Source organism: Acanthopagrus latus, chromosome 24 (assembly GCF_904848185.1).
Source record: "Acanthopagrus latus isolate v.2019 chromosome 24, fAcaLat1.1, whole genome shotgun sequence".
In the NCBI taxonomy this organism is placed as follows: domain Eukaryota; kingdom Metazoa; phylum Chordata; class Actinopteri; order Spariformes; family Sparidae; genus Acanthopagrus; species Acanthopagrus latus.
In genome coordinates this window covers 1,868,181-1,895,659 of record NC_051062.1, presented here as the reverse complement: position 1 = coordinate 1,895,659, position 27,479 = coordinate 1,868,181, and the positions used below count along the sequence as shown (strand labels likewise).

Here is a 27,479-nt window from a genome sequence, read left to right as displayed (position 1 = left end):
TCTCCTGCTGCTGCACATTCTGACCAGCTGGGGGCGGTAGTGTCCCTGACGGCTAGCCAACTGCCGGCTAATGCGCGCGCCAGCAGAAGAAGCCTTCAGAATGCGTTAGTGGACGCTGTGTGGAGGTCACGCTGCGCGAGTCCAACATGTCTGTGGTCTACCCCACTCTCCTGCTCTGCGTGTACGGCTTCTTCTCCAACCTGCGACCGTCGGAACCCTTCCTCACCGCGTACCTGATGGGGCCGGACAAGAACCTGACAGAAACCCAGGTGAGTGAGTTAGCTTGCCCGGGCTAAAAGGCTAGCGCGTCAATGCGTTCAAGACCTTGCGTCATATTTCGACTTCTGACGTAACGTTGATAAACATGTGGAAGAAATGTCGTATTTTGTTTCTTTCCGCACAAAGGTGTCCATTAATTCAGCAGCAGAATGACAAACGGCTTGTGGGTCTTAATCTTATAGTCACAAGGTCCCCGTTCATAAACCCTGTCACCTCCTGAGCCCCCACATACTTCATTATAAGTCATATTAGTACATGCACATTTTAATTATGCACTATCTGTAACGTTTGACACCCACAGAAACACTTGACTTACATACAGACATTATGTACTTATTATATGTTTTCCCAACACACTACTGTACACAAAATACCCCTGCATTATGTGTGTGTGTATTATATGTACACACACTTGGCAAATAAAGCTGATTCTGATATTACTGACTGATAAATATACAGTATTTGAGACATTTAAAGAAGACAGCTTTTAAAGTCCAGCTTAAACAAAAAGTCAGATTTGAGAAACATTGCTTGACAATGCACAAAATATTGACAGTAAGATTCTACGAGGCTTTGCTGTTGGATCAGTCATATACAGTTTGTGTGCACTAACTGTGATTCACAGATTGAAGCCCTAGCAGTACATCTTAGACTAAATGCTCGTATGGCATTACTGGTCAAAGATGTTGCTGTTTAAGTTTTTGTATGCAAATTCAAGTATAATCATTTTGAAAAGTGGCCGTTTTACAGTTGTTTCTGTTAATGGTGTGGCTGTCTCATCATGTCAGATGGTTGTTAAGACACCGGCTATGTTCTCTTGTTGCGCCACCACCAGAGCTGCTTGTGTCAGAGCAGGAGAGTGTTCCCACAGCTTCCCCACGCTTAACATTCTTCCACTGCAATTAAAGGTAACAAAGTATGACGGTCCAGCATCGCTGTAATGGAACTTCAGTGGCGCCGGTTGGCTGTCTGACAGGGAATCTGAGGCAATCTGAGGATCATATTAATTAAACCTCAGTAATACCGCCTTGGTCTGTACTTCTGTCTGCAGGCCGTGTTCTCAGGCACTCAGTGTGTTGTGACAATTGACAATTTCACAATTTCACAATTTTTCACCCTTGATCAACCTACATACCCAAATCCATTTTAAGCTTCACATTTATATCATTATAGCATTCAGGGTAATGTGTGATGGAGTGCTTCATAACTACAGGAATGGTCATTACTTTTATTGGGTCTGTTTTGTTGGTCTAGCTCCAACAACAGTCCCTTAAATGCCAAAAGCAGAATAATCCCTCTTGAAAAGTGGTAATTTCTGGTTAATCCAAAGATTATTACCTCCATCAGATTTTGGAATGGCTTAGAAAAGAGAAGCAGTGATACATCTGTACTTGCCCTGAATTGCCGCATGTACTTATGATGGGAATCGTACTTGGGTCATTGAGCTTGTGCATATTAAAAAATAATTTCCAGACAAAGCGGATTTAAGTGCAAAACCTAGGCTGTAACACTGGCTGTGGTGATTAGTTGTCATGTAATTAATGCCCTGTTCAGCCCTGGTAACAACGTCACCGAGTGATCCGATCGGATCCAGAAACTTGGACCACTTTCAGAGGTGGTCTGGGCCACATGTGATCACGTTCTTTTTGCAGAATGCCGTCACATTTGTCTCCGGCTAAATGCATCTAATCTGATCTCCAAATTAGTAACTACATTATCCCCAGTCTCCATTAACAAATGGCATAATCTTGAGAGTTGTTAAGTTTACAAATACAGTGAAATGTAACCAGAATAGGCAATGTCTCTGTTGCTTGAGGGCTGTGGAGAAAGTCCCTTGCCTCTCTTCAATAATGTTAAGAGTTGTTGAGTTGGGATAAAGTTTATGAACTGTTAAATGTTGTCTGTGAAGTGCAACAGTTTGATGTTGTAGTAGAGACAGGCCTGTAAAAGAATGGCTAGCCCGAGTTCAGTTTGTCCACTTCCTTCCCTGTGACTGGGCATAAGCCAGGAGCAGCCTTAAAACCAGTCTGGATTAGCATGATTCTTATCCTGACTCTCTTAACTTCTCAGTTTCCGCTGCTCTTATTGCAAAACACCAGCGTTCTTCTCCAATGCGAAAGAATGTATTTCTGCCATGGGCAATGCCTGTTTCAGCAATAAAGCTGATGCAAATACCTTGTCAAAGCATATCTGTTAGTCCCCGTGATGTTCCTTTTCATTGGCACGCAGAGTCGGTAAGCGATATCCAATCACAAGCGGTCATTCAGGAGATGTCTTCATGCAAGTTGTGAACTGACAGACTTGGAGCTGACAACTTGTAATCACCTCACTAAGGATGGGTTTGTTCCTAAACGTCATGCATGGAGGTAATCAATGTCCACGGGATCATCTTCTAGTATGCAGACTCTATTTTTTGATTCTTAACTTTTGCCTCTGTTCAGTACCTAGTGATAAATATGCTTGGATGTGTGTGCATTCATTAACTTTTCGTAAATCATCTGTTACCTGCAGGTCGTCAATGAAATCTACCCAATATGGACCTATTCCTACCTGGTGTTGCTGTTTCCCATCTTCCTGGCCACTGACTACCTCTGTTATAAGCCTGTATTGATTCTACAGGCCACCAGCTTAATAGTGACCCATGTTATGCTGCTGAAGGCACAAGGCCTCCTGGCCATGCAGCTCCTTGAGTTTTTCTTTGGGCTGGCCACAGCCTCGGATGTGGCCTACTACTCCTACATCTACAGCGTGGTGGAGCCGGCACACTACCAGAGAGTGACTGGTTACTGCCGGAGCATTACTCTGTTTGGCTTAGCTACTGGATCTCTGATCGGTCAGCTCCTGCTCTCCGTGGCCAAAATTCAGCTGCTCCACCTCGTCGTTATCTCGCTGACGTCGGCCTCGGTGGCATTTGTTGCTCCCTGGTTTCTGCCCATGGCCAAGAGGAGCTTGTTCTTTCACGAGAGTCCAGGAGCAGTGGAGGAGAGGCCGCGGAGCAACAGCACAACCTCGCTGGAGAAAGTGCCGCTGAACACCCAGGACGCCTCCATGGTGAGTGACAAGCCACCTTATTCAGGTCACACCTTCAATGTCACACCTTCAGATTAGCGCAAGTAGGTGAGCCAACAACAAAAAAAAACAATACTGAGAGAATTGGAAATGCTTTTGATTTCAATGAGTCTTTCAACTGTTCTCCATGCAGATATCTGGGCCCTCGGGGAAAAGAAGCGAAAGCAGGGGTCTGGTGGACGTGCTGCGGTTGTTGTTCGATGACTTCCTGCAGTGCTACAGATGCCGCCCTCTGCTGGCGTGGTCGCTGTGGTGGGCTCTGGCCACCTGCGGCCACTTCCAGGTCGTCAACTACGCTCAAGCACTTTGGGAGAACATTCGTCCATCCCATGACTTTGAAATCTACAACGGCTATGTAGAGACACTGTCCATGCTACTAGGTGAGAGTGTCACTGAGGGTTTAATCATATTTTATATACTTAACAGATGAACTTGAATATATGTATTGCTAACAGCTGTGTTCTGCTGTGCTGGTCCACAGGGGCCCTGGCAGCTCTGCTGGTGGGCTACCTGCCTGTGTGCTGGGCTCTGTGGGGGGAGCTGGTACTGTGTGTCCTCTCCCTGCTGATGGCCGTGTGTGTGTTTGTCATGGACATGACGGCGAACATATGGATGTGTTACGCATCGTACATCCTCTTCAGAGCCATATACATGCTGCTGATCACCGTGGCCACGTAAGTAACGGCGTAAGGTTAATGGAGCGGTCAGCAGTTACGAACAAGCCCAGCTGACCTCCGCTAACAAGCTAACAAACACACCGCTATAGGTGTCGACATGGTGGCTCTGTCCACTCTTTTTTACAGTTAATGGATTGAAAAAGCTCTTAAAACAGATTTACAGTATGAGAAAGGTTTCTTCAGTGTTGGCCTCTTTTGTGTGCTGGCACATTCTCCCAACCTTAACTCAAGCAGTACAAGTAAATCTTAGGTTTGTCAGCCTAAGTGTTTGCAAACTGTGGAGTACAGTTTTGGAGACAGATCCTGCTTTCACGGATCACTAACTGGATTGAAAGGGGAAGAGTGGGAAAGTTTCCCCTAACTGTGGTCAAGATTAGAACATCGCTGTCCGTTCAAACTAACTTCTTCCACAAGAAGAAGCACATTCATCTCCAGGCATCTCAGTGTGCGTTGGTTAAAAAGTGTGGAAACACTGCTGAATCACCACCCAACAAAAACTAAACTTGAGCGTAGACTAGTGTTTTTCTTTCTCTCTGGATCTCAGCTCTCTGTGTATACCTCAGTTGGGGTCGTAGGAGGACTTTGTTAAACAAGATTTGCAGCTGCTGTCTTATTGCTGTCCATTGCCAAACTGCTGTGTAAAACAAGAAGAGAGTGTTCTGTACATCTAAACCTTCCACCCTGTTGTGTGCACTCTGACCCATCAGATATCAGATCGCAGCCAGTCTCAACATGCAGCGCTACGCTCTGGTGTTTGGAGTGAACACCTTCATGGCTCTGCTGCTGCAGTCTCTGCTCACTGTGGTGGTGGTGGACTCGGCTGGCCTCGGCCTCGATGTCTTCACTCAGGTGAGGGAGTACGACCGACCACACCCACCCCCCTGTTGCCCATGACAACATACATGGAGCACCTATGCTGTTCCTGTGTTCCTTTTTAATGACAGCCTTCTTTTTTTTTGCTTCCATCAGTTTTTCATCTACGGTGGCTACTTTGCTGTCATCTCGTTGATCTTCCTCATCGCTGGACTTTACAAAGTGGCCTCCAGGAGGCGCTTCGAGCAGGAGGTCCTGTCTAACAGCCCAGCAGAAACAGAGTCAGACTCTCCTCCAATCAGTGCTGCTGCTGATAGCGCATAGTGATATATAGACTGTCAGGTGCTGAAGCAGCAGAGGTGAGTGAGCACAGAGACTTCACAAAGTGAGCTTCACTTATCTCTCCAGCCTCAGTTTCTTTATTGTGTCAAAGTGTAATGTGACACAGTAGAGGGGAGAAGCTCAATATAAACTTATTAAAATGCTTCTAGCTATAATCATCCACATTGATGGAACTCTAGAAGGAGCTGACACACACCCAGTATTGATGTATTATCATTGTTTTGTTGTTATGAGTAATGTGTTACACTTGCACATCCAGCACTCATGGAGATGAGCTGGTGTGGACAACAGACTGTTTACTAAAACAAGCATGTTACAGTGAGTTTATTACAGTTGGTTCCCTGAAAACAGCTGTCTGCTGCTACAGGTGACTTATTTAATGACTAAAAGCACTTGATGATGGCACTGAGACAGAGTTATTCAGTATAATCAAAACAATGAGCAGGTTCACTCGTGAAGGACCACTTTCTCTTTGAATTCTAATCATTCGACCACACTTTGCTGATCATAGAGAATGCTTCGTCTGCTGTAAGTCACACAGTTTTACAAATGTTCAGATTTGTAAATGTCTCTCTCCCAGCTTATTGAAGTCGATGCCTTATGCTCTTCAGACTACTGGTGACAAAGCAACAGGCTGTGAGTCATTCCTTTCAATGGAAGCCGGTGATGTGAAGTTTGAAATGACACTTAGTGCTGCTAGATGTGCTACAAATCAAAGTTGAGCTGGTCTTAACTCTCAGTAGCAACTCGGCAACAGTGTAGCTGGCTGCATCAGCCTTTGTCTCATAGTTTGCACATTAGATTTGATGTCGAAAGCTGAAAAACACAAAGAATGTTTCCTTCTCAGGACAGCTGTTCCTGTCTGTGTTACATACACCAGCCAAAAAGATGTTTATATTTATATTTATTTATATTCATATATATATATATATACCTAAGTATTAGCACTGATAAGCAGTATCAGTATCAAGGCTTATTAATAACCTGTCTGTAATGAACACAATGCTGTTGAAGCTTGAAATGTTACACCTGCACCATGTTTGCCATGGTTAGGCTGCTTCTTTCTATATAATTATATTCCATACAAGATTCTTTTTTAAAGCTAAATGACCCATTAGTGGGTTTGGACAAAATGCCTTAAAAGAGCAAAAGTACCTTCAGCTGCTTCGTCTTTAAAAGACAAATGTGTAAACTTGTTAAGAGTTTAGTTTGTTGCTGTCAACAAATCCAATGAAAAGACCAAAACTGTCAATATTTGAATCCGTTAATACGCGTAGTTTAATACTTTGATTTATTTGTAATGTGAACGTGGTATGCCACACCTAGTAAACTCTTAAGCCTCTGACATAGCTGTGGTTTGCAGCTTCACTGAGCATTTTGGGCAGCAAGAGGGTGTGTGTGAAAATTAGTCAAAATATACCAAAGTGTGCAGGATCATCTTGATGGTGGAACATGACACCGAGTGCACCACTGATGGTATTAAAAAAATTGGGAAAAGAATGGAGCTTTGGGCAAGAAGCTGAACCCAAAATTGCTGCCGCTGGTTGGCTAGCAGCACCATGTTTGGTAGCCTGTGCCTTCTCTGTGTGTGAATGGGAAAATGAGGCGTAAATTGTAAAGCGTTCTGGATGAAGGCTCTTATAAATGCTATCCATTAGCCAAAGCTTTATAATGCCTATTCCTTTTTCTACTGACCAAATGTTTTGTCACCCACACACAGTACTTGTACTGTAAAAATCATCTAGGCTATGTGCCAGCCTCTAGTTGTCATTTATATCATAAACTAATTAATGTCTCTCTTAATATCGGTACAAATAAACTGACACCAGTGGTGGATTAGCAACTTTTGCTATCTGTAGCTCTTAAATAAAGAATACCTTATTTGCTCTGCAGTACAATCATAAGATAAAGTAGACACAGACTGAAAACAGACTGAAACGCTTGGACAGGGGTAGAGCCAGTGTCTTGTTATCGGAAGGTCGCTGGTTTGATTCCCCTGGTCTGCATGTTTAAGTGTCCTTCATCAAGATTCCTAATTCCTTACTGCCTCTGATGTGCATAGGCTGGGCCTTGCATGGCAGTCTTTGCCCTCAGTGTATGAATGTATGTATGAATTACTGTAAGGTGCTTTGGAAGAAAGTCTGCTAAATGTTCTAGTCTCTCTGTGCTTATGACAATTTGTTACAAATTACGTCATTTGCCCATGCGTTTTCCAATCAACAAGCAAACCAAATAGCTTGAATAAATGTAGAACTTTAATGTCAGTTAATCTATTGTAATCTGTCTTATTCAGTCATGTTTAGATGCTTGTATGTATAGTAAGAATTTCAAAATACTAGGTTCATTAACTGCAAAGATAAAAATGTCAAACACTGAATTTGAGTATCACTGTTATTTATCTGAGCACTTATTTGTAATTTTGAATGACAATTATAAAGACGAATTTCTCTCAGCATTAAAAACAGATTTTATACATTTGGCCTTTGCTGTGTGAAATGGTGCCTCTCCTCCTCTTCCTGAGTACTATGTATCCTGTATTCTGTCTATCCATTTCTTTTGACATCATACTTGACTCGTAGTGAATTGTATGAGAGCCGGGCTTTGTGTAAATGTGTTCATTCTTCACTTCCGTTAGATTCTTTGCACTATTTTTATACTGTGTCTTACATGAAATTCTGTGTGTGTAGTCATCTGCCATACATAACACAAAAAACAGGATTCTTTGGCAAAACTTTATGATTTCTTTGTGATAGTATTGCATAGAGACTGTCCTGTATATCTTTTAAATAAAGAGATGACATCACTTTTTAATGTTTTGTTTTCTGTGTGTACTTGCTTAGTCACAGTGTAAACATGCTGATGTGTAGCATGTTAAAATGTCATCATTTGCTAATAATTACGATACCCAAAGTAAAGCAGAGGCTCATGGTAATATCATTAGGTCCAGTCAAGTCACAAATCAAGCCCTAAACTTTTTTCCTCCGACTTCTGAACAAATCTTTCTCCGTCTGACTGCTGCTTTGCACTGGCAAACACATCTTCCATCACGATCAAATAACCTGATTTGCTGTCGTCAGGCTGATTTAAAGTTTACCTGCAGAAATTAGTATTCAAAAGTTAATCTCTGAGTTTGGAGATTAAGTTAAGTAAGAGAATATATATGAATGGTAAATAAAAGTGATGAGTGGTGATGGCAGGCTGATGAGTCTAACATGAGAGAAGGCTGCCATCTACAGGGAGACACTGTAGTTCTGCATGAGAAGATGCAGAAGGAAAAAAAAGACTTGCATGAGACTGATGACGGACACAAAGACGTTGTTGTCCTTTTGGCTACAGTTTAATAGTTTGGATACAAAACACCTGGAGCATAACTGAGAAATGTAATACACAATAACAGCCTGCTGGTAAAAAGGATGACATTGATTCAATTAGCTGTGTCTCTGCTGGTCCTCTATGACTAAAGTTCAGTTAGAAACTATAAAAAAAAAAATATATAATAGGAGATAATTAGATGCCTTTACACTGTTAAATGATGGTCACTGCCAAGTATCAGATGCCTGTGCAGCTCAGCATTTCTACTAAGGATGTGTGTGTCAGGTGAGGCTCCAGATGACGGTGAGCAAGGCCATGATGCCGTTAAGGACAGCGACGCCGTAGCCCAAGTGGAACCCGCGGCCGGATACATCTCTAGAAGACAACAAGCACACAGATTCCGGTTTTTAACATGGTGACATCATCGCCTGCGGTCTCCTCGTCAAGTCACACGTCGCCGTAAAGGCAGATATGCAGGTGCGACGTGATGTGGTACCTGAAGTGGGCCAGTGTCAGTGTTGGGACCACCACGCCAGCCTGGTTTGAGTTCAGGTAGGTGAGAGTCCATGAGAAGACACAGCTGATACATCCTACTATTACTGACAGCACCAGGATACTCGAGAAACCTGCGCACACACACACACACAAGTCCTACACTTTTCACATTGAGGAAACACTTTTTTTTTTTTTTAGAAAAGTTGGAGCATCTGATTACAGTCTTCTGTCTCAGTCTAAATCGGTATCTACTGCTGCACTTATAACATCGTAACTGATATTGATACTGATGTTTTGACATTTTTCTCATTTTTTTTTTACATTGTGAGGCTGTTTGACATTTATATTGAATTCTCTGGGAATAAACTTTGGATACTGATGAAAAAAATGGATGTATTTAGATGCCGGGTGTGTACTGGAGAGTACAAAATGGGACAGTTGGTCTTCAGTGGACATGTGTGTTCTACTGAGTGCCATTCTAGTAACCGAATGATAACTACATATTTCAGTTATCCCAACAAAGCTGTCAGTATTTCAGCTTTTTACTACTTGTGGGAGACAACATGTTTGTCCCATACGTGTACTGGATTTGTGAGAAATGGGAGTAAAAACAGACGTTTGGTGCGTGTATATTTTGTTGAGTGTGAATAAAGTGGATGGATGGAAATGAGCGATGGACAGTCACTCACCCAGCACCCTCTCTTCGGTCCCATCCTGCCTTCTCACTCTCTGCGCCCGCAGCTCTGAAACAGCCATTGACCAGTACTGACAACATGTACAGCAGTAACACTACAGCCTGATGGATCAGGGAGGGTGGATCTTACAAGAAGCAGTGCTGACTCCCTTTTGACTCAATGGTCATTTGTCAGACAAGAGAATGAGGTAACAGGCATACATAGTTTCTAATTTGCTGTGAGTGTAAAGCATGTCATGAGATAATGTGTTTATATGCAGCACTGTTGACATATGGAGGTTACATGTTCCCATCTTGAGTGCCTAGTCAAACTTCAGGTTGGAAGCAGGAGGTGGCAACATGCAAGGCTGACACACACACACACACACACACACACACGCTGGTGCTTTACCTTTGAGTATCGGGTAGACGAGGGCGCAGAAACAGCCGACAGCGGCCACGGCCACCGCGGAGCCCAGCACTGACAGCACGACGGCGGGCCACTGCGAGGGACCTCTCCGGGTGGTGGTGGTGGTGGTGGACGGCCTCCCTCCGTCTCCCTCCCCCGACACGGCTGTCCTCCCCGGGCTCACAGGGTGATACTCGGTCGCCCCTCGGTCCGTCTCCTCGGACGAATATGAGCGACCGTAACTTTGTCCCAAGCCGTCCCTGTCCGTCGCGCTCCTCGGCATCCTGCTGCGCTTGAAACGGAGAGCTGTCGCTGACGTACCATGGGACGACCTGTGTGTTCACACACTCGTGTGTAAGTCCCGGTCCCACTGGAGTTCAGAGTGGTCCTACCAGGAACTGCTGTAGGCGGGACTCGTTCGCGTCGCACTTCCGCACACAAGATTGTCCCACGGGCAGCTCCGTCGGTGTAGTTTTTTTTTTTTTAATATTATGTCCTTCTTTGTCTATCTACAGTGTGTGTGAGGATCTGAGTCTGTCTCTTTTAGGTGTCAGAACTTCGATGAGTAGTATCACATTGATAATCAATCCCAGTCTTAATTTCCTCTACACTTAATTACAGGGCACCCTTCCTGTTAATAAAGCTATGAGCTGATGCTTGCTAAGGTGCCATAGTCGTGTTAATTGGTGTTCTCACCTGTTTGGATTTGAGTTAAGAGAGCTCAGAGTTTTGTTTCCATTGTGTTTCCTCTACAGCCACGGACAATGTAAGGAAATGGTGACCCAGTAGAAAATCAGTCACCGATTCAAGTCAGTTTTTCAACACGCACAAATTTTGAATGTGTTCATGTTGAACTTGTTATCTATGCCGCTTCAATGTGCATTTCTTTTCCTTCCTTTATTCGTTGCTCAAATCAAAATAACAACTTTACTCATTGGGTGCACTTGGAGAGCCTTACACTGGGCCCAAGAGAGAGCAGATCTTTGTGATATTAAACTTAATTTTAGAGCTGAAAAGAAGATTAACGTGTGAAATTCAGTTTTGATTCCATACAGAAAAAAAAGCCCCACTTAATCACAGAATGAAAGGTTAGAGCTGGAGACAGATTCCCACTGGTGACTTCACACTGCGTCTTCTCGCACCTGTAATTTCCCTACATCATCACGAGGGGGCGCGCACAACTTATGAGAGCTTTTACTTTGACAAATACGGTACGCCATAAGGGGGCCGCCACACCAACGAAGAAGAGAGAACATTAAGGCGATGTATCTAACGTTTATTTTGAAAAAATTGGAAACCGGAAGAGGTGTTGACGCAGATCTTAGCTGTCAACAACGCTGGTCAGGTCTACATCTCTTACAGACGCCACACAGCCTACCGGGTGACCACAAAGGAACTGTACAATTACGGTAAATTAAATATGACTGTGCGGTAACTATGATGCTTTAGCACGAATTCGGCTATTAAGGCAGGAGCACAGCAGTCGGGCGAGACTTTAGTGGACGTGTGCTCTTAGTCACAGGGGTATCTAGGGGCTAATTTGTTGTGGTCTGTTACACTGCGGTGATATGGTCTTTTAAAGCGTAACGACAGTCTTTCTCTTTAGGAAGAATTTCCACACAGCAGGAAAACGCTCGTTCAAAACGTACGTGCGTTAACATGCATAAACAATGCTAAATGAATACTAGCTAGCTAAGGCAGTTTGCTAATGTGTTTTAGCTCTGTCACATTTGTCTGTTAAGCTCGATAAGTTCGCCTGTTTAGCTTTTCTAAAGCAAAAGATTAAATGCTTTCAGTTTCCTTTAGCTACCTAACTTTGTTGAAACAGGTAAAAGGAACGCATTTACGTGACTGCTCACTTGTTGCTTTTATCAGCGGACACATCAGTGACTAAATGTGTTAGCTCCAATAGTGCCTCCTGTGTGGAGAGCGATTTTTTCCGAACTCCGCCTCAGTATCTGCCAATTTAATGTGTCCTCGCTTTCTTGTCTTTTGCATTTCTTTCTAAACATAATTTACCAAGTGATCCCTAATCAGAAGGTTACCCTCGACACGTCGGCATACATTAATGCTCTCACATACTTACTATCAGAGGTGATTGATGCACCTTTTTTTTCTGTGTCGGTTGTCATGTGCTATCAAGTTGACAGATGTATGTTCGGCCGTTGAACAATTGAAGATGGATTGAATTAAGTTAGGCTCCATTTACCTATTTTCTATTTTCCTATATGATCTCTGATTTGCACTTCAGGGCCACTGTACTTTGTTGGGCATAAAATAAAACACTGGTGTAACATATAGTGGGCGTTGGAGCTTTGATGGCTTCAGGCATGGTTCAGTCTGCTTTCATATGTGTTGGATTTGAGGCTCCATCTTCCATTGGTACTGTCAGAGTTACAATGAACCATAAATGCTTAAAGAAGCAAAAAAATATGTGCAGAATTAATCCTTAACAGGAAAGCAGTGGTGACCTTAAGGTCAACAAAGCAGGCTTGTGACTAGTCAGTGTTCCTGAGTGACACCCTCGGCCATTCATTGGCCGCCATTGGCCAAAAGGTCACGCAAGTTTATCCGCAGACTCGGTAGCTGCTAGTCAGCCTCTACTACATGATACTATCCTCAGACTAGTTATGTTTAGGCACCAAAACTGTGTGTCGTATAGTCTGCAGCCGGACGTTCCTCCAACAGATCAAACTGAAAATGATGGTAACACCGGTCTGGCTCCAACATGCTCATTGTATTTTCATTGTCTTAAAGAAAATAAAATTACTGTGCATCGACCTGGAAAAGGAAAAGTGAAAGGTCATTCAAAGTCCTTTTACCCCCACACTGACCTCAGCTGAAGTACTTTTGAGTTAGCTGCAAACTTGTGTCGTTATCTTGTCATATTGATCTGCACTTCTCTGATTAAGGCTTCCTGTTCCTGTGAACTCTCAGTCTGGCTGTTTTTAGCTGTTTCGCTGCATCAGCTCTGTGTCATAGTTTCACAGGTCTCGTTCAGTAGCCAGCTAGAGATAGTAACTTTCCCCAATCACATTTTTTTATCATCCTGATTGGCCATTAGTCTGGAGCACTGGCTTAAACTGAGGAAAACTCTGTGTTTTCTAACCTCTTTGGCCCTAAAGCGTGCATTGCAAGGCCTTTTTGTGTGGAATTTTTAACGGCAACATCCAGTGGCAGTACAGGTTACGTTAGTATGCCAACTATGCAACGCACAGATCCCCAATAGTGACACTCCCCACAGTTTCCCACTCCCCTCTGTTTCAATCATTGAATTCAAAGCGTTGTTTTTCATCTCCACGCTGGCCTACTGGCATGTGTTTGGCTCGTGTACGAAGGAAAGAAAAACACTTCAAACGGGACACAGCATAGCTTACCGGTAGCCTGCTGTTGCGCCTTTACAACCTGTCACCATGGCCACTGCCAGAGATGGACATGACAGAGAGGCAGGGCTGTAAAATCCTCCTGAAGTCCCTGAGTAACGTCAACAACAAATGTGTTGTTGTAAGAAAAGCTGCAGAGAGGCAGCAGCCGCTTACAGGTTTTTGGTGATTGACAGTCGTATCGTATTAATGAAGGAATGATCGGCAATTGTTTTTTTTTACTATGACAATAATAATGATGTATTTAAATCCTTAATAACAAACAGGTTTGCTGTCTCATATCCATGGATCTTATACTCCAAATACAAGATGATGTATTTTTCTTTGACACTAACCAAATGATGGATTTGTAATAATTTTACGGTTTGTGCTGTTGATAGGACAAAACAAGCAGAGAGAGTCACTGTTTCCCACTATTTGCAGATTTTTTTAAATACACCAATTAGTTTATAGTTTAAGAAAAGAACAAATAAAAAGTTCCTGTCCAGGCAGTGTTACAACGGTATCTTCCTGCATTCTTCCCAGTCGAGTTAGTGCAAGTACTGCACTATGTCCTGCAGCTGCAGGAGACTGGGTCAAAATGATTGTACCTGTACCATGAAGAGAAATTGTTCCATACTCCATCTGCATGGGAGGACCCCTTGTATTTAAGGTCAACTTGAACAGGAGGCATATTCTCACTAGAAGTTGCTAAGGTCCAACAGACTTCCAACAGACTGAGAAGTTTGGTTTTAGAAGAAGCATATCGCTGATGGCCACTTGAGAGGACCATGAGGAGGACCCTGTGGTTGGAATCCTCACCCTGTGAGAGCGTGGGTGCTATCTGGGGGATCAATATAGCCTCTTGAGTGATCTCAAGCCTGAAGCACGTCCAAGAAGTCCTAGTCGACAGTCTGAAGCTGTGGGACACTGATGTGCTGTCCTCTTCATTAAGGACTTGACACCCTCTGGACAGACCCCTTCTGCTACCAGTAATGAAGCAAGGCTTCTGTTGTCATGATCTTCAGCCTTACTTGGTCTGAGCCAAGAGGAACATCCCCACTGGCAGGGACGTCAGACCTCCTGTGTAAACAAACTGCTTTTTTTGGACAACATTAGATTTGTGCTCATGCATTGTAGAAATCTGAGGAGCCAGGGGACGGCCTGGATGGATGGATGGCATACCGATACACTTAACCATGTTAGGAAAGCAAAGCCGTGACATCATCTTCATCCTTACCCAAAACCGAGGCAACTGCTGAGCTGGGTGGGGGAGGTGGAGCCTGCAACATTGCTTTAAGCTGCTCTATTTCAGCTTGTGACAACTCCATCCCCTGGCAAGAGAGAGCTCGCCCCTTCGCCGTTTAATGTTCTGGGCTATTGCGTTCATAATGTGGCCCGCCTCTGCACATCTCTGTTATTTGCGATAATGAGAGCCTCTGCGCTGCCTATTGAAGCAGCAACGCCATTTAAAACATGTGGATGGACAGTGACATAATCAGTGATAACAACAGTGCATTTCCACTTCCCTTGCTTCTTCTTTTAACATGGCGACAGCAGGAACAGAATAATTCTGGGGGCTTTTCTCAGACGTATAGTTTTCCTGCCATTATTTCCTGGGAGCCATTTCCCAACCCCTAAGCCGCTTTCCTCTGCTTTTCTCCCGCTGCTCTGCAGTGCTGTGACAGAGGAGGAATGAAGGGGGCAGGGTGCCTTTGCTGATGCATCCTTCTCTAAACTCTGTGCATTTGTGTGTGTGTGTGTGTGTGTGTGTGTGTGTGTGCGGGGCTATATTGCAACGTGATCCTTAAACATGGGATGACAACATGACACCTGCAGATAGGTGTTGTACCTGGCCGGGCTGGGCCGAACAGGATACTGCACTGCTTCTCTGCTATCTATCCTGGAGGGAGGAAATGGACTGTTTTCCTGCCAGGTTAATGACCTGACTGCCTGTTGGAGATCCTGGAATGGTTAGATTGTGACTATACAAACGGAGAAAAATTCAGTTATTTTATTTTCATATGCAGCAGCAGCCGGGGCTATCAGCCATTGCACATAAGTCCTGCATTCCAGTAGACTATTTGACAAGGTCAAACTAATCAGCTATAATATTAAGATTTAATTAATCCTCTAGTAAATGAGAAATGGCCAATCTTTGTTAACCGTTCAAACAAAATATGCAAACTGAATGTGGGACATTCTGTTATTTTCCTGGCCTTTTGTTTTAGACAATAGTTGGAGACATAAATTAGGGATGCAGCTAACAGTTGTTTGTCCTAGTTATGGTTTCTTTCAGGTATTTGTGCCTCAGAATGTCATAAAATGGGGAAAAAACTGTCCAAACCAGTAGTGAAATACCGAGGCTGCATCATTAATATCTTGATTATAAATGATCAGTTGGAATCTGTGAATGCTGCCATTTTTGTAAATTATTAGCTTAATCAGTCATCTGCTGGAGCATTGACATGGTGTACAACAATAGTGATGTAATGTGATTCTTCATTTTAATTGTTGTAGCTAGCGATACATCAAGGTAAATGCCACAGTTGCTGTCATTTAACTGGTTCATGTTAAGTGGATTGATAAAGGCCTTTGGGTGCTGTGAGTGTTCCCGGTCTGCTGTGTACAGAGTGCTGATGTTGTCTCCACCCATATATGATCACTTGTCATCACATGACGCATGTTCTACACGTTGGTCACATGCTGAAACCTCAGCCAGCTCCATTCACGGATGAAGATGCTGAAGAATCACTGGAACCAGATTGCTTATCTAGGCTTGTCAAGCATAGTTGCTTTTTGTGCTGCTGGTTCTGTCCGTTGTGGACATAAATCATGGAGCTAAGTCACGTCCGTAGATGACATCAGTGGCCACAGTCAGGTGGTGTGTCTTCGACCTTCTGCTGTGACCTATACTGGCTGACCTGCTGTGTGAGCACAAAGGGACTGTGTTCACCGACTCAGCCGAGGAAAGAGGAACCGTTACTGTCCACATCAACCAAAATCCTACCCAGCGTCCTCCGTAACAGCTTCTCGCTGGCTGAAAAACAGCCTGACTGTGCACCAACAGCTGTGTTTCGCTATCTGCGTGTGTGTGCAGTCGGTCAGCTGCAACGGGCTGACTGTGTTTGTTGGTTAGTAGCGATATTTATTTAAAGCAACATGCTGTCAGCTAGTATAACATCACATACTAGAGAGAGAACAGAGGCACTGTGTGTGTGTGTGTGTGTGTGTGTGTGTGTGTGTGTGTGTGTGTGTGTGTGTGAGAGACACAGAGAGAGAGAAAGCTGTGTAAATAAGTGGGGGTTGGTAGATAAAAGAGGAAGCTCGAGTATAGAAATTGGGGAGAGAATTAATATGTGAGAAGAGGAAGCTGTCATTGAATTGAAGCGGCTGCGGTCTGCGTTAGGGTTGCCGGAAGGGGTATTTGATCACGTACTCGTCATCTTAGCGGCATCTTGCAGTTTGCTTTTTAATTAATGGGATTCAGAGAATGTATAGAACATAGCTATGAGTAACTTCAGGCAGTAAGAGAGTTCTGTCTGTTATATTGTGGTTATCATCAGGCATTAGCTCGAAGGTTACCACTAGATATCAACACCAAGCAGGTTAACAAGCACCTGCTGAACGGATACCTACATTTCTCTTTGATTCTACACTTGGACCCTGGAATAACCTAACTCAGCTCTGCTAACACCATCCATTTTTCCTGTACACTGGTCTTATGCTTTGCAATGAAATGGAACATGTCACCCAGGGCAACAGTGCAGCTTACTGATATGCTTTTTGGATCAGAATGGAGACATTTGGCACAGAGGAATAAGACAGTCAAGAGTCAGTGTTAAATGGACTGCATTTAAATTGCACTTCTCTCTGTCTTAGCGATTAGCAGTGCACATTATCGATATTTTTCAGCCTAACCTGATAACCAATAATCATCTCCTTCTAATGGCCAGTCTGATTAGACCAGAGCTTTTTAACCTGTCCTTTCTGCACACTTGCTGGTAAGAAAGGCAGCTTTCTAGACTGCTGACAGTGATCAGCAGCTCATTAAATCCCTTTGTGTGCGCTACCTTTTTATGATAAGAAAAGCCGCCCACGCTGGCGATGACATGTTTGGCTCTCTAAGTAACACTGCGTGGCTCTACCTAGCTGCATGACAACAGCATGCTGCACTTGTTCCTCTCCCCCTTCTCAGTCTTCATCAGTGTTTATTAATGGATCACAAACACAGTTTTTAAAAGGTGCATACCATCACTTTCTGTATCGAAGTGTTATGAAATAATTCTTGTTGGATGGTCTGTCAGTCCTTTCAGCAGTAGTTCAGATGTTTTCAGATCCATCTAACCTGAAGTGTCTCTGTCCCCCTGCAGGATTCTGGCCACTGCTCTGTGGAAGCTGCAGCTCTGTGTGCGTGGCCGTGTGTGTATGTGTGCGTGTGTACCTGAGACATCACTGTGCAGTGCGTGTGAGTAGGTGTTGTGTAGCACCGTTTCTGCAGCGTGTGTGTGATGTCTTCAGAGCTGCTGGTAGATTTGGGCGAAGACCCTGCGTCCCAGTTAGGACAGCTGAAGCTGGCCACAATAGAGGACCAGCAGTGGCCCGCAGATGAGTCTACTCTCAGCAAGTCAGGTGAGAGGGATTAATCATATTCCATACTCTATATTTGTAATTCATGAGTATAGCCTGGAATAAATAAACAATGGGATAGCGTACTGAATACACTGTGTGTGTGTGTGTGTGTGTGTGTGTGTGTGTGTGTGTGTGTGTGTGTGTGTGTGTGTGTGTGTGTGTGTTTCAGAGACGGACCTCTCCCAGCGCTTCGATGCTGGCTCTCCCCACCTGCCCTGGGACCATCCCTTCTATGACATCGCCAGGCATCAGATCATTGAAGTGGCAGGTCAGTCCTCCAATCACAAACCTTTGTTTGAAAAAAGTCAATAGTTAAAGTTGCCCTCCAGTCAAAACGGTGTTTGTTCTTCCTGCAGTTGAGTGTATGAGCTGCAGTACAGGGAATGATGGATGTGCACAATTTTCACATTTGTTGCTGAAAGTATGAAGTTTTCTCTGTGCTTGTGGAAAAAGTATTGACAAAATAGCATTTTGGGAATTATAAGGACGCGCCAAGAAGGTCTGTGCGCCATTTTCAAGTTTTTAATCATTCCTCATTCAAATCGCATTCATTAAAATTCTGTGGGTGATTCAGTGTGATCCTTTTATTGTTCAAGTCCAAGGCACCCCTGTGCACCATTGATGCTCTTTAATCAGCAGTTGGATGGATTATTTTAGTAATTACAAGGAACCATCATCACAGATTTTAACAGATTTTACAATCTTTTGGAGGGCATAAAAAAAAATCTTAGATGAACTTTTTCCTGAACTTTTGCCATTTGAATGTTGATTGATGTGAGAGTATTTACTTTCTGGCTACTGTGAGGGATAGGTGGACCCACAGTATTATGCAGTGCTTATTTCCATGGGGACTTTTTAGAGTGTGATGATTCTGAGGAGTAGCTGGCTCAAGCCCTGAGGAAGAAGTGGTCGGACTGTGTAATTCCGACATCACGTGATCCACTTGGGCCCAAAAAAAGATTTCCCATTTCCCATTAGCCTACATTGTGGAAGGAGTGGCTGTAAAGCGTTTTTTTTTTTAGCATCACAAACCCTGCAAAATGACTCTTTGACTATCATAATTTAAGACGTTCAGCCCAGTAAAATTTGGATAGTCTCGAACAGCCGCGAGATTAAATCATTTTATCTCTATTCAAGTAAAACCAGGCACTAAACCAGTTTGCTGGCACGCTTGATGGGCCATGAAGTTGAGGTTTCACATATTTTACATACGTTCCCTCTCACCTGTATTGCTATTTACGGAGATTGTTATGGTGTGTAACAATCTTGATAAAAAGCACTACAGGTGAGAGGAAGAACAGGCATTTTGATTTGGGTGAACTATCCATTGAAGACTAGGAACAGTTTTATACTGAAAGTAATTTGTGTGTGTGTGTGTGTGTGTGTGTCCGTAGGTGATGATAACTTTGGCAGGAAGGTGATAGTGTTCAATGCCTGCAGGATGCCTCCACATCACCAGCTGGACCATCACAAGCTGCTGATGTAAGTACTGATGATTTACGGCAAAGTGGGATTATTAAAACAGCACTTTGTTATTCTTCTTTATTTTAAATGGAATAACACTCCCCTAATTGGTTGCTCATTCAAGTGTTGGGTATTTACATTTCTCAGTTTAAGTTTTCATTCAAGTGTTATGCGGAGGTCTCTGGTAGGGCGTAAATTTTACTAATTGAGCCCTGGCACAGATTTGTTTTTACGCAGCAACAGGTTGGTGACCACCAAATGGAATATCCAAGATTTACATGTCAAATTCAACATTTAAGCCTGAATACGTAAAGGTCATGGGATGCTTTTTTTCTTGCATGCAGTGTTTTGCTCTTCTAGATTGTATACCTGTTGTGTGCTGTGTAAATGTTCCTGCTAATGTGCTGATGGTATGTTCAGTGTTTTTTTAAATGCAGCTGCAAAACACTTAAGATTCCTTTGCTGGATTCACTTAATCCTGTTTCAACTGTACGGTGCTACTTCAGGTTTTCCTTTCTCTGTAGTGTTGTTTATTTCCTCACATGGCCTGACAGTTTCTGTAACATGCTGAAACACTAAGATGGCCAGTGCAAATGTGGTTCATTGTTAATCTGGACCAGAATATTGAGTGCAGTGGATATACACACTTTAAATCTATTTAAATGACAATGGATGTGCTTTTTTCCTTTTTGCAGGTATCTTAAAGGAACACTGGATCAGTATGTTGAAAGTGACTACACGCTGATCTATTTCCATCATGGCCTGACGAGTGAAAACAAACCATCTCTGGGTTGGCTACGAGATGCGTACAGGGAGTTTGATAGAAAGTAAGCTTAATAACATCGCTACGCATGTGCACAGAGTTACTGACACAACCGCCTTAGTTTGACCTTAATTCAAAGCACACACAACACAATACACACATGTGCAGCAGTGATGTTTAAAACATAGCAAAATCTAACTTAATCACACACTTCTTGTGTGTGTTGTGTTTAAATTGGCATATAATTGGCAATTTTTTTTTCTCTGAAAGACTTAATCCGATAAATCCGTTTTCACAATACTCCTCATGATTGTACTGATTCTGGCTGCAGATCTGCGATGTCGTGTGCTCACGTCTCGCCTCGCCTCAGTAATCCAGACTGCAGCGCGATCATTTGGCGAAGCAGCTTTCGTTTTGTTGAGCTGCCGCTGTGATTGGCTCAGCTGCGTCAGAGTGATCACATTAGTCACGCGATTGGCTGAGAGTTTATATTTTAATCACCGCGCCCTGCAATCTACCAAAATAGCCGGTGGACGCCCACACAGTCAGTGTGTGCAAGACCTAACATTTGCTCTTGTCGCTGACTTGTGAGATCAAAACAGGACTGACTAGTTGAGGATTTATGGGAAGGAATAGAACATGTTTTTCTATTTGTAAGGAGAACACAATCAGCACAAATAAAGAAGAAGAAAAAAGAAATAAAGAAAACAAGCACTTTCAGTTGCAACAATCTGAGATGTCCTAGTGATGTTTCAGATCACTGAAATATATGTTGTCATTCTGCATTTTGTTGGATAAGTCATTCTTATTGTTTAGTTTTTACAGCAAACCAACATTGGGAATGAGTAAAAATGAAAACACCTGCAGACTCCTGTAAAAGGAGCACCCTCTAGTGGTAGAAATGTGGATAGCACCACAAACCCACACACACTGCTCCAGTGTATGCTTATCATCTGTACAATACCTTTAACTTGTTTCTGATTGTCATGTGTGTGATTACAGGTACAAGAAGAACATCAAGGCTCTGTATATCGTCCATCCCACCATGTTCATCAAGACTCTGCTGATCCTCTTCAAACCAATTATCAGGTTCTCTTTTATGTCACCTAACCAAACTGACTGATTTAAGGGCAATCCAACACCTGCTTTAGCTATAATTTAGTGATTGAATGATCAATATTTTAATCATTATTTTTTCTAGACACTTTTTCAATTAAAGCCATTATTGTTTCATACTTTGCATGTTCAGATGGGAAAAAAAATCCTGGGCAAAATGTTTCAGCAATTCACCTTAATGAATCTTTCATCTTGTTTTCAATAATTCAAAAGACCAAATTTGGTGAAAATGACTCCTGATGAAAGCGGTCTAGATGTTTCAGCTGGTCATAGGTTGGTTTGTGAGCAATTATGAAATTTGTTAGGATTGGTATGGCGAGCGTGACAGCATCTGATGACTATTATCTAGTTAAACGATGTGATTATTGATATTAAACAAACCTACACAGAACCTGCAGTCAGCCAGATACTAAGTCTTGTTTAAAGTATTAACACTAGTGTAGCGCAGGATCGATACAAGAGAAAATGGTTGCATCTAATTTTAGATCACATCCTGCACACTGTTATTAGCGCTGTAATCTCTGCTGCACATTTCCCAGCTTACAGCACAGTATTACAGCAACTTCCATAGTTTAGTGATCAGATACAAATACAAATACTTTGATACAGTTACAAGTGATTATTTTAAAGCGTTTTGCATCATTTTCTGCTGTCCCTTTATTTTCTAACCAGTTGTATTTTATCTTCAGTGTCATGATAACAGAGTTACAAGAGAATATCCAACCCTCAAGAATGTGAATGCTGAATTTCTTTCCATCTCTCTCTCTTTGTAGCTTCAAGTTTGGCAGGAAGATCAACTACGTGAGCTACCTGAGTGAGCTGGAGGATGTGGTGAAGTGTGAGCAGCTGATAATTCCTGCTCGTGTCAAAGAGTGAGAGCTACTGATGGAAAAACACTTTGAAATCATCCACAATAGACATTTTCATTTGATTTTCGCTTTCATTTCCATTCACTGCTGCTCTAATCCCACGTTGTTTCCCTGTCAGGTACGACAACAAGTTGAGAGCGTCTCTGAAACCAACCGCCCAGCCTCCCATGTCTCCGCCTCGCAGCCCTCCCCTGCCCAACCAGATGTTTGGTGTGCCACTTGCAGTGTGAGTCGCTAAATCTCTTCTGGTCCGTCTGAGTTGCGCTTTAGCAGACTGTGCATATAGAGAAATTTGATCTAATTGTTAAGGGCATGAAGGCTAGATCATAAAGCCCCAGTCAGCTTCTAACAATATCGGCTGTATTGTGTGTCAGGCTCAGACAGAGGAGTCCAGATGGGGACTGTGTTCCTGTGGTGATGAGAGACACCATTTCCTTCCTCTCTGAGCAAGGTACTGTTTTCTTGTGCTGGTAGAAACACAAACATAATGACTTTTGTTCATGGAGTAAATCAGTCTCTCATTTAGAACTGCCATCTTCTCTGTTTGTGTGTGTTTGCGTGCGTGTGTGTATCAGGTTTGGAGATTGAGGGGATCTTCAGACGGTCTGCCAACGTGACTCTGGTGAAGGAGGTCCAGCTCAAATATAACTCAGGTTTGCAATTGAAATATATCCTACCACTGATGTGGTTGTGGCGTATTAAGGGAAGAAAAATAAAACAAGACTTCTGATTTTATTCTGTGTGTGTTGTTCAGGTGCCACAGTGGATTTCAGAGAGACTGAAGACGTCCACTTGGCTGCTGTGATCCTGAAGACGTTCCTGAGGGAACTCCCCGAGCCTCTGCTGACCTACCAGCTCTACAACGACATTGTCAACTTTGCTTGTATGTTCAAATAGTCAAAACCATTTTTTATTTTTGATATTTAAGCTACCGGAGACTTTTTGTTCTGTATAGAATTATATCCAAACTACTCAAGGAGCAAAAAGAGAAGGAAGGGTCATTAGGTGATAACTCCAACATTTGAATCGTCTGCTAAGAAAACCTTTCAGAAAACAGACTAATGTTTGTCTGCCTGGTTCCTGGTTTGACTTTCACTAGATGTAATTCTGTGGTTCTGTGAAGTGTATAATCTCCACTTGAGTGACAGCTGTCTTGAATGTGAGTCTGAATGAAAATTGACTAGACATTATTGTTCTGTTGCTACTATAGGTAGACTATTAGAAATTAAGTGGCTCCCCTAACCAGAATGAATATAGAGTGTTTTATGACAACTACTGTGTACCCCCTGCCTGTAACATTATTATAGACCGTATACTTTTTTTTTTCTTTATTGGATTCAGATGTGTTGGTGCTGTAAAGGAAAAGCTGTGCATACTCTCAGCACAGTGCTTGTCCTCCCACTACGCCAGCAAACCTCTTACACACACATACACAGGAAACTCAGGAATTTGCATTGTGTATCGCTTGAATACATTTAAAAATCTTATTCCTGGCCTGCTGCGCTTTCTATGCAGATTCACGGCAACAACCTGATTCCTCCCACTTGAGCACTTGTGGATGTGCTGAATGACTGTATGTCCTGTCCTAACTCACTGTAGTGTTTGTGCTTGGTGACTTCCAGCTGTACCCAGTGAGAGCCAGGTGACAGTTATGAAGACACTGGTAGAGTCGCTGCCAGAGGAAAACTACACATCACTGCGATACCTCATCACATTCCTGGCCCAGGTACAGTTGATACGCTCATTACCTTCCAGAAACTTCATATCAGTCCTTCTGTTACTGACAGTAACCTGAGCCTTGTGTCCGTGTGTGCGTGTTTAGGTATCAGCCAACAGTGAAGTGAATAAGATGACCAACAGTAACCTGGCTGTGGTCTTCGGTCCGAACCTGCTCTGGGGGCGGGACAACGCCATGTCACTCAGCGCCATTGGGCCAATCAACAACTTCACCAGAACCCTGCTGGATCAGCAGCATCTGGTCTTCACCTAAACTCCAGCCTGCGGTCTCTCTTCCAGTCAGAACCCCCACTGACACCCCGCCTGCCCCCACAGCATTTAGCCTTGAGATCAGCCCAGCTCCCGGCCAATCAGGAGCTTCTTCGGGGTTCTTCTTTAACAACAGCACTTAGACAAGTCAACTTTATCTGCTTTTTTTTTTTCTTCCGTTAAACACCGCACAAGATCCTATAAAGATCCTGTGGACCAATTACATTTCATTCGCCAGTCTTTGCATTGCGATTGGCCCATTAACAGTGTCTTGTTGTCAAGTGGTACTACTAGCTTCTGGCCGCCTTTCCATTTCCATCTGACTCGTAGCTTCAGTGTATGTTGACAGAAATGATACATGTGTTTTTATTACAGCTGAATACAACCCTTATAGAGCACAAATTAAACAGCCAGTGAGTAGTTGAAGCGGAAATAGACAACTTTTCAAGAAATCTGTACCAGTGGCAGGGTGAACAGCATAGTGATGTGAAGCAAAAAGTTGTCTGTTGCTGGTTTAACTTACCATCCATTCACACTGGTTTCACTGTTGACTCCAGAGGCAGTGATTTATCCCCTGTAGTTGAAGGCAACGACAAAGTCTGTCCCTTTTCAGGACACAAATGCGCCCAAGTAAAATATTCATCGATCAGATTGGTCCCTGTGTGAATAGAGTCTCACACAACCGCTGGCTTCAATACAGGCAAAATGCTGTGGCTCTTCCACCATCCCTTTACACCTTACAAACCCTTCAGAGGTCCCATTCCTAACTGCTGATGTTTGTACTTGTATTTTAGTGTGTCTCAGGCCCAACCTGAACACAGTCTGGTTATCATCTTTCATCTCTATAGGGAGATTAATAGCAGTTGGACTTAGACGTCCCCAGTCTTTCTCTGTAAATCTGTCCTGTGCTGTTGTCAGTCAGTCCTCTGTGCTGTTTTCTATTTAGTGCCAAAAGACAAAAACAAAACCTGGCCTCCAGCTTTCACAAAAAGACAGGAAGAGACGGAGAGGAGGAAAGAGGGGGGAGATAACGCATATTGAAAAATAGCCACCGATAATGAAACGGCGCGCTTACCAAACGTCCCCTCTGTAATTATGAACCCAAACTAAAGAGAGGACAGACGAAGAGAATGGAGGTGTGATCTCCATGAAAGTCTCAGGTTAACTCGCAACCGGTGAACTTGGTACCAGATGTTGACAATCTATGAAATGCTGTGATTAAAGTAAACAGTAGAATAGGAGCGATGTGGTTCTTCTAGTGGCTGATGAAGTGTTAGAACCCAAACACAGCTGTGCATGTGGATTTTACGAGTGCTGGATCTGGACCTGGTGTAGGTGTCAGACTTACTAACAGCGCTGTAATATACTGTGCTATATCCTGATAGTTTATGTATGATTCTTTATAGCTCTGTCCTTACTCTAATTGACACTTAATATTGTATAAATGATATTATCTCGGGACTTCCAGACGTTTTCCCTGTCACAGCGTTATTATCGACTAAACTCTTCGTCATTATAGAAACTGTGATTTTGTCATGTCTCATGGTAGCACATCAGAGTAGCTGGTTTTTTTTTTTTTTTATGGTACGGGATAAACAGCTGATATAACTCCATACGGTGAAGTCTAATATCAGTAAAGCTGTTCACTGGAAGTACCCAGGGCCTTCATTTAATTCTGGTGGTGATTGCAGGCGTTCCACTTTTGCCAGTCAGGCTACCGGAGCATCCAGTGGGCTTTACGGTAACAGGAACTCGGAAGCACAGAGAGGGATCGTCTTTTAAAAGTACCCTAAACAGCCTGTTTGGTTAATATTTCTCTGTTAGCACGGTTAGAGTATTGATCAGAAATTATTTTTATTGTGGATTGATCGATCATGAAGGTTGGTTTGTCTTTAGGGGGAGATTCCTGTTGAAGAGCGAGAGGTTGGGGTCCTGTTCTAGCCATGGAGCTAGCCTTAGCTTTTCTCTCTGTTGACGTACGTCCCTTTGGTAAGTCGTATGAATTTATTTTTTATACTTTTCTGCATAGTTTTTTTTTTCACACCCTTATGAAAACCAGCCTGAACTGCTCGTTTGCATGGTGTAAACTACAAATACGACTGCTGGCCGCTGTGTGTTCTCCCTCCACTACTGGGCAGCTCCTACACATAAAGCAACAAGTGTCTTTATTTATTTAGATTCCTTCCTCACATAGCAGAGAATATCCCTTCAACAGGTTACATGTATGGATACTGTTGTGATATTAGTTTTATTTATATCTTAAGTTGACTTATACCACTAATGGAGTTTGTCCAAGTTGGATTTTTCAGATTTTTCTGTCCTGTCTTTAGGGTCTCTAAGTGATAATCCACAACAGTCTGTGCATTTTCTAGCAAAAAAAAGATACGAGATTAGAATCAGGTCTTTAAATCTGCCACGGTTAGACTGATGGAGAAACATCTGACTCTGATCCTGCACAAGAGGTGTGGACAAAATCAAAATAGACGCGTGCAATTCAACTTTGCCTCGTGTAGCATTTTAGCCCTCGGCCCTACACCCAAAGAGTAAACAGTGCCAGCCAATCAGCTCCTCCATTTTCCTGCCAACAGATACAGTCAGACAGCAGCCAATCATGTTGCCTAATGAGGAGAGAAAGGTGCTTGTTGTTGTGGTGACTTTTCTGGCTAAGCTCCAATCGTGGATCACTCACCTTTTTTTAGAAAAGGTTTTGTCTGGTCACGGGTCAGAAAGGCCAGAAAGGTTCTGAACCCCTTAAGCTGACAGTGGTCATACTCAGGATAGCTTTATGGGAAGCAAGGAGTCCAGTTTTAGTAGAAGGTTTTGTGTCACTGTCGGTAAATCTCCATGTAGACCCAATGTAGCTACACTATCACTAACACACACTAATAGCATCCTGAGCTCGGGTTAAAATTTTGGCAAAAAAAAGTTTTGTAAATAGAATCAGCATATTTTTTAACACGTCAAACTGTGCTTTTCATTATTTGTTCTCTCGTTTTCTTTTCTTGTGTTGTTCTCTGTTCATCCCCAGGCCAAATAGTATTTCTACTGTTGTCACTGTCTGTACTCTGCCGCTCAAGCTTTATTTTGGTCAACATTAAGTTCCCAAAGCCTTAATTGAAATAACTTTTTTTTTCCCTTATTGCCACTTGTCTCCACATTCAGCTCATCTTAAGCATTCTGTTCAGTGTAACATTAAAGTAATTGATTTGTGTTAAGCA

The 27,479-nt window shown here is 43.0% G+C and overlaps 3 protein-coding genes across 4 annotated transcripts; 2 read left to right on the top strand and 1 right to left on the bottom strand.

The window, feature by feature from the left end:
• The first annotated feature begins 33 nt into the window (after positions 1–33).
• On the top strand, positions 34–8,658 carry slc19a2 (solute carrier family 19 member 2). 2 transcript variants are annotated; one of them, XM_037090705.1, is made up of 7 exons: positions 132–269; positions 2,509–2,645; positions 2,791–3,330; positions 3,482–3,728; positions 3,830–4,022; positions 4,733–4,874; positions 4,995–8,658. In XM_037090705.1, the coding sequence occupies exons 2-7, from the start codon at positions 2,640–2,642 to the stop codon at positions 5,160–5,162; spliced, it is 1,296 nt and encodes a 431-aa protein (XP_036946600.1). In that variant the 5' UTR covers positions 132–269; positions 2,509–2,639; the 3' UTR covers positions 5,163–8,658. The 2 variants fall into 2 exon arrangements, with proteins under 2 accessions (XP_036946598.1, XP_036946600.1); XM_037090703.1 differs by lacking the exon at positions 2,509–2,645 and having other exon boundaries at positions 34–269.
• arl6ip6 (ADP-ribosylation factor-like 6 interacting protein 6) lies at positions 8,479–10,510 on the bottom strand. Its single transcript, XM_037090707.1, has 4 exons — positions 10,073–10,510; positions 9,677–9,730; positions 8,989–9,118; positions 8,479–8,867 (listed from the first exon to the last, which is right to left on the bottom strand). Exons 1-4 carry the CDS (start codon positions 10,350–10,352, stop codon positions 8,774–8,776), a joined length of 558 nt encoding a protein of 185 aa, XP_036946602.1. The 5' UTR covers positions 10,353–10,510; the 3' UTR covers positions 8,479–8,773.
• An 820-nt stretch (positions 10,511–11,330) lies between these two features.
• arhgap1 (Rho GTPase activating protein 1) lies at positions 11,331–27,479 on the top strand. The gene is made up of 13 exons (XM_037090706.1): positions 11,331–11,478; positions 17,805–18,063; positions 18,233–18,331; positions 19,458–19,545; positions 20,223–20,354; positions 21,293–21,379; positions 22,180–22,278; positions 22,394–22,501; positions 22,650–22,726; positions 22,851–22,928; positions 23,030–23,158; positions 23,898–24,001; positions 24,098–27,479. Exons 2-13 carry the CDS (start codon positions 17,943–17,945, stop codon positions 24,263–24,265), a joined length of 1,290 nt encoding a protein of 429 aa, XP_036946601.1. The 5' UTR covers positions 11,331–11,478; positions 17,805–17,942; the 3' UTR covers positions 24,266–27,479.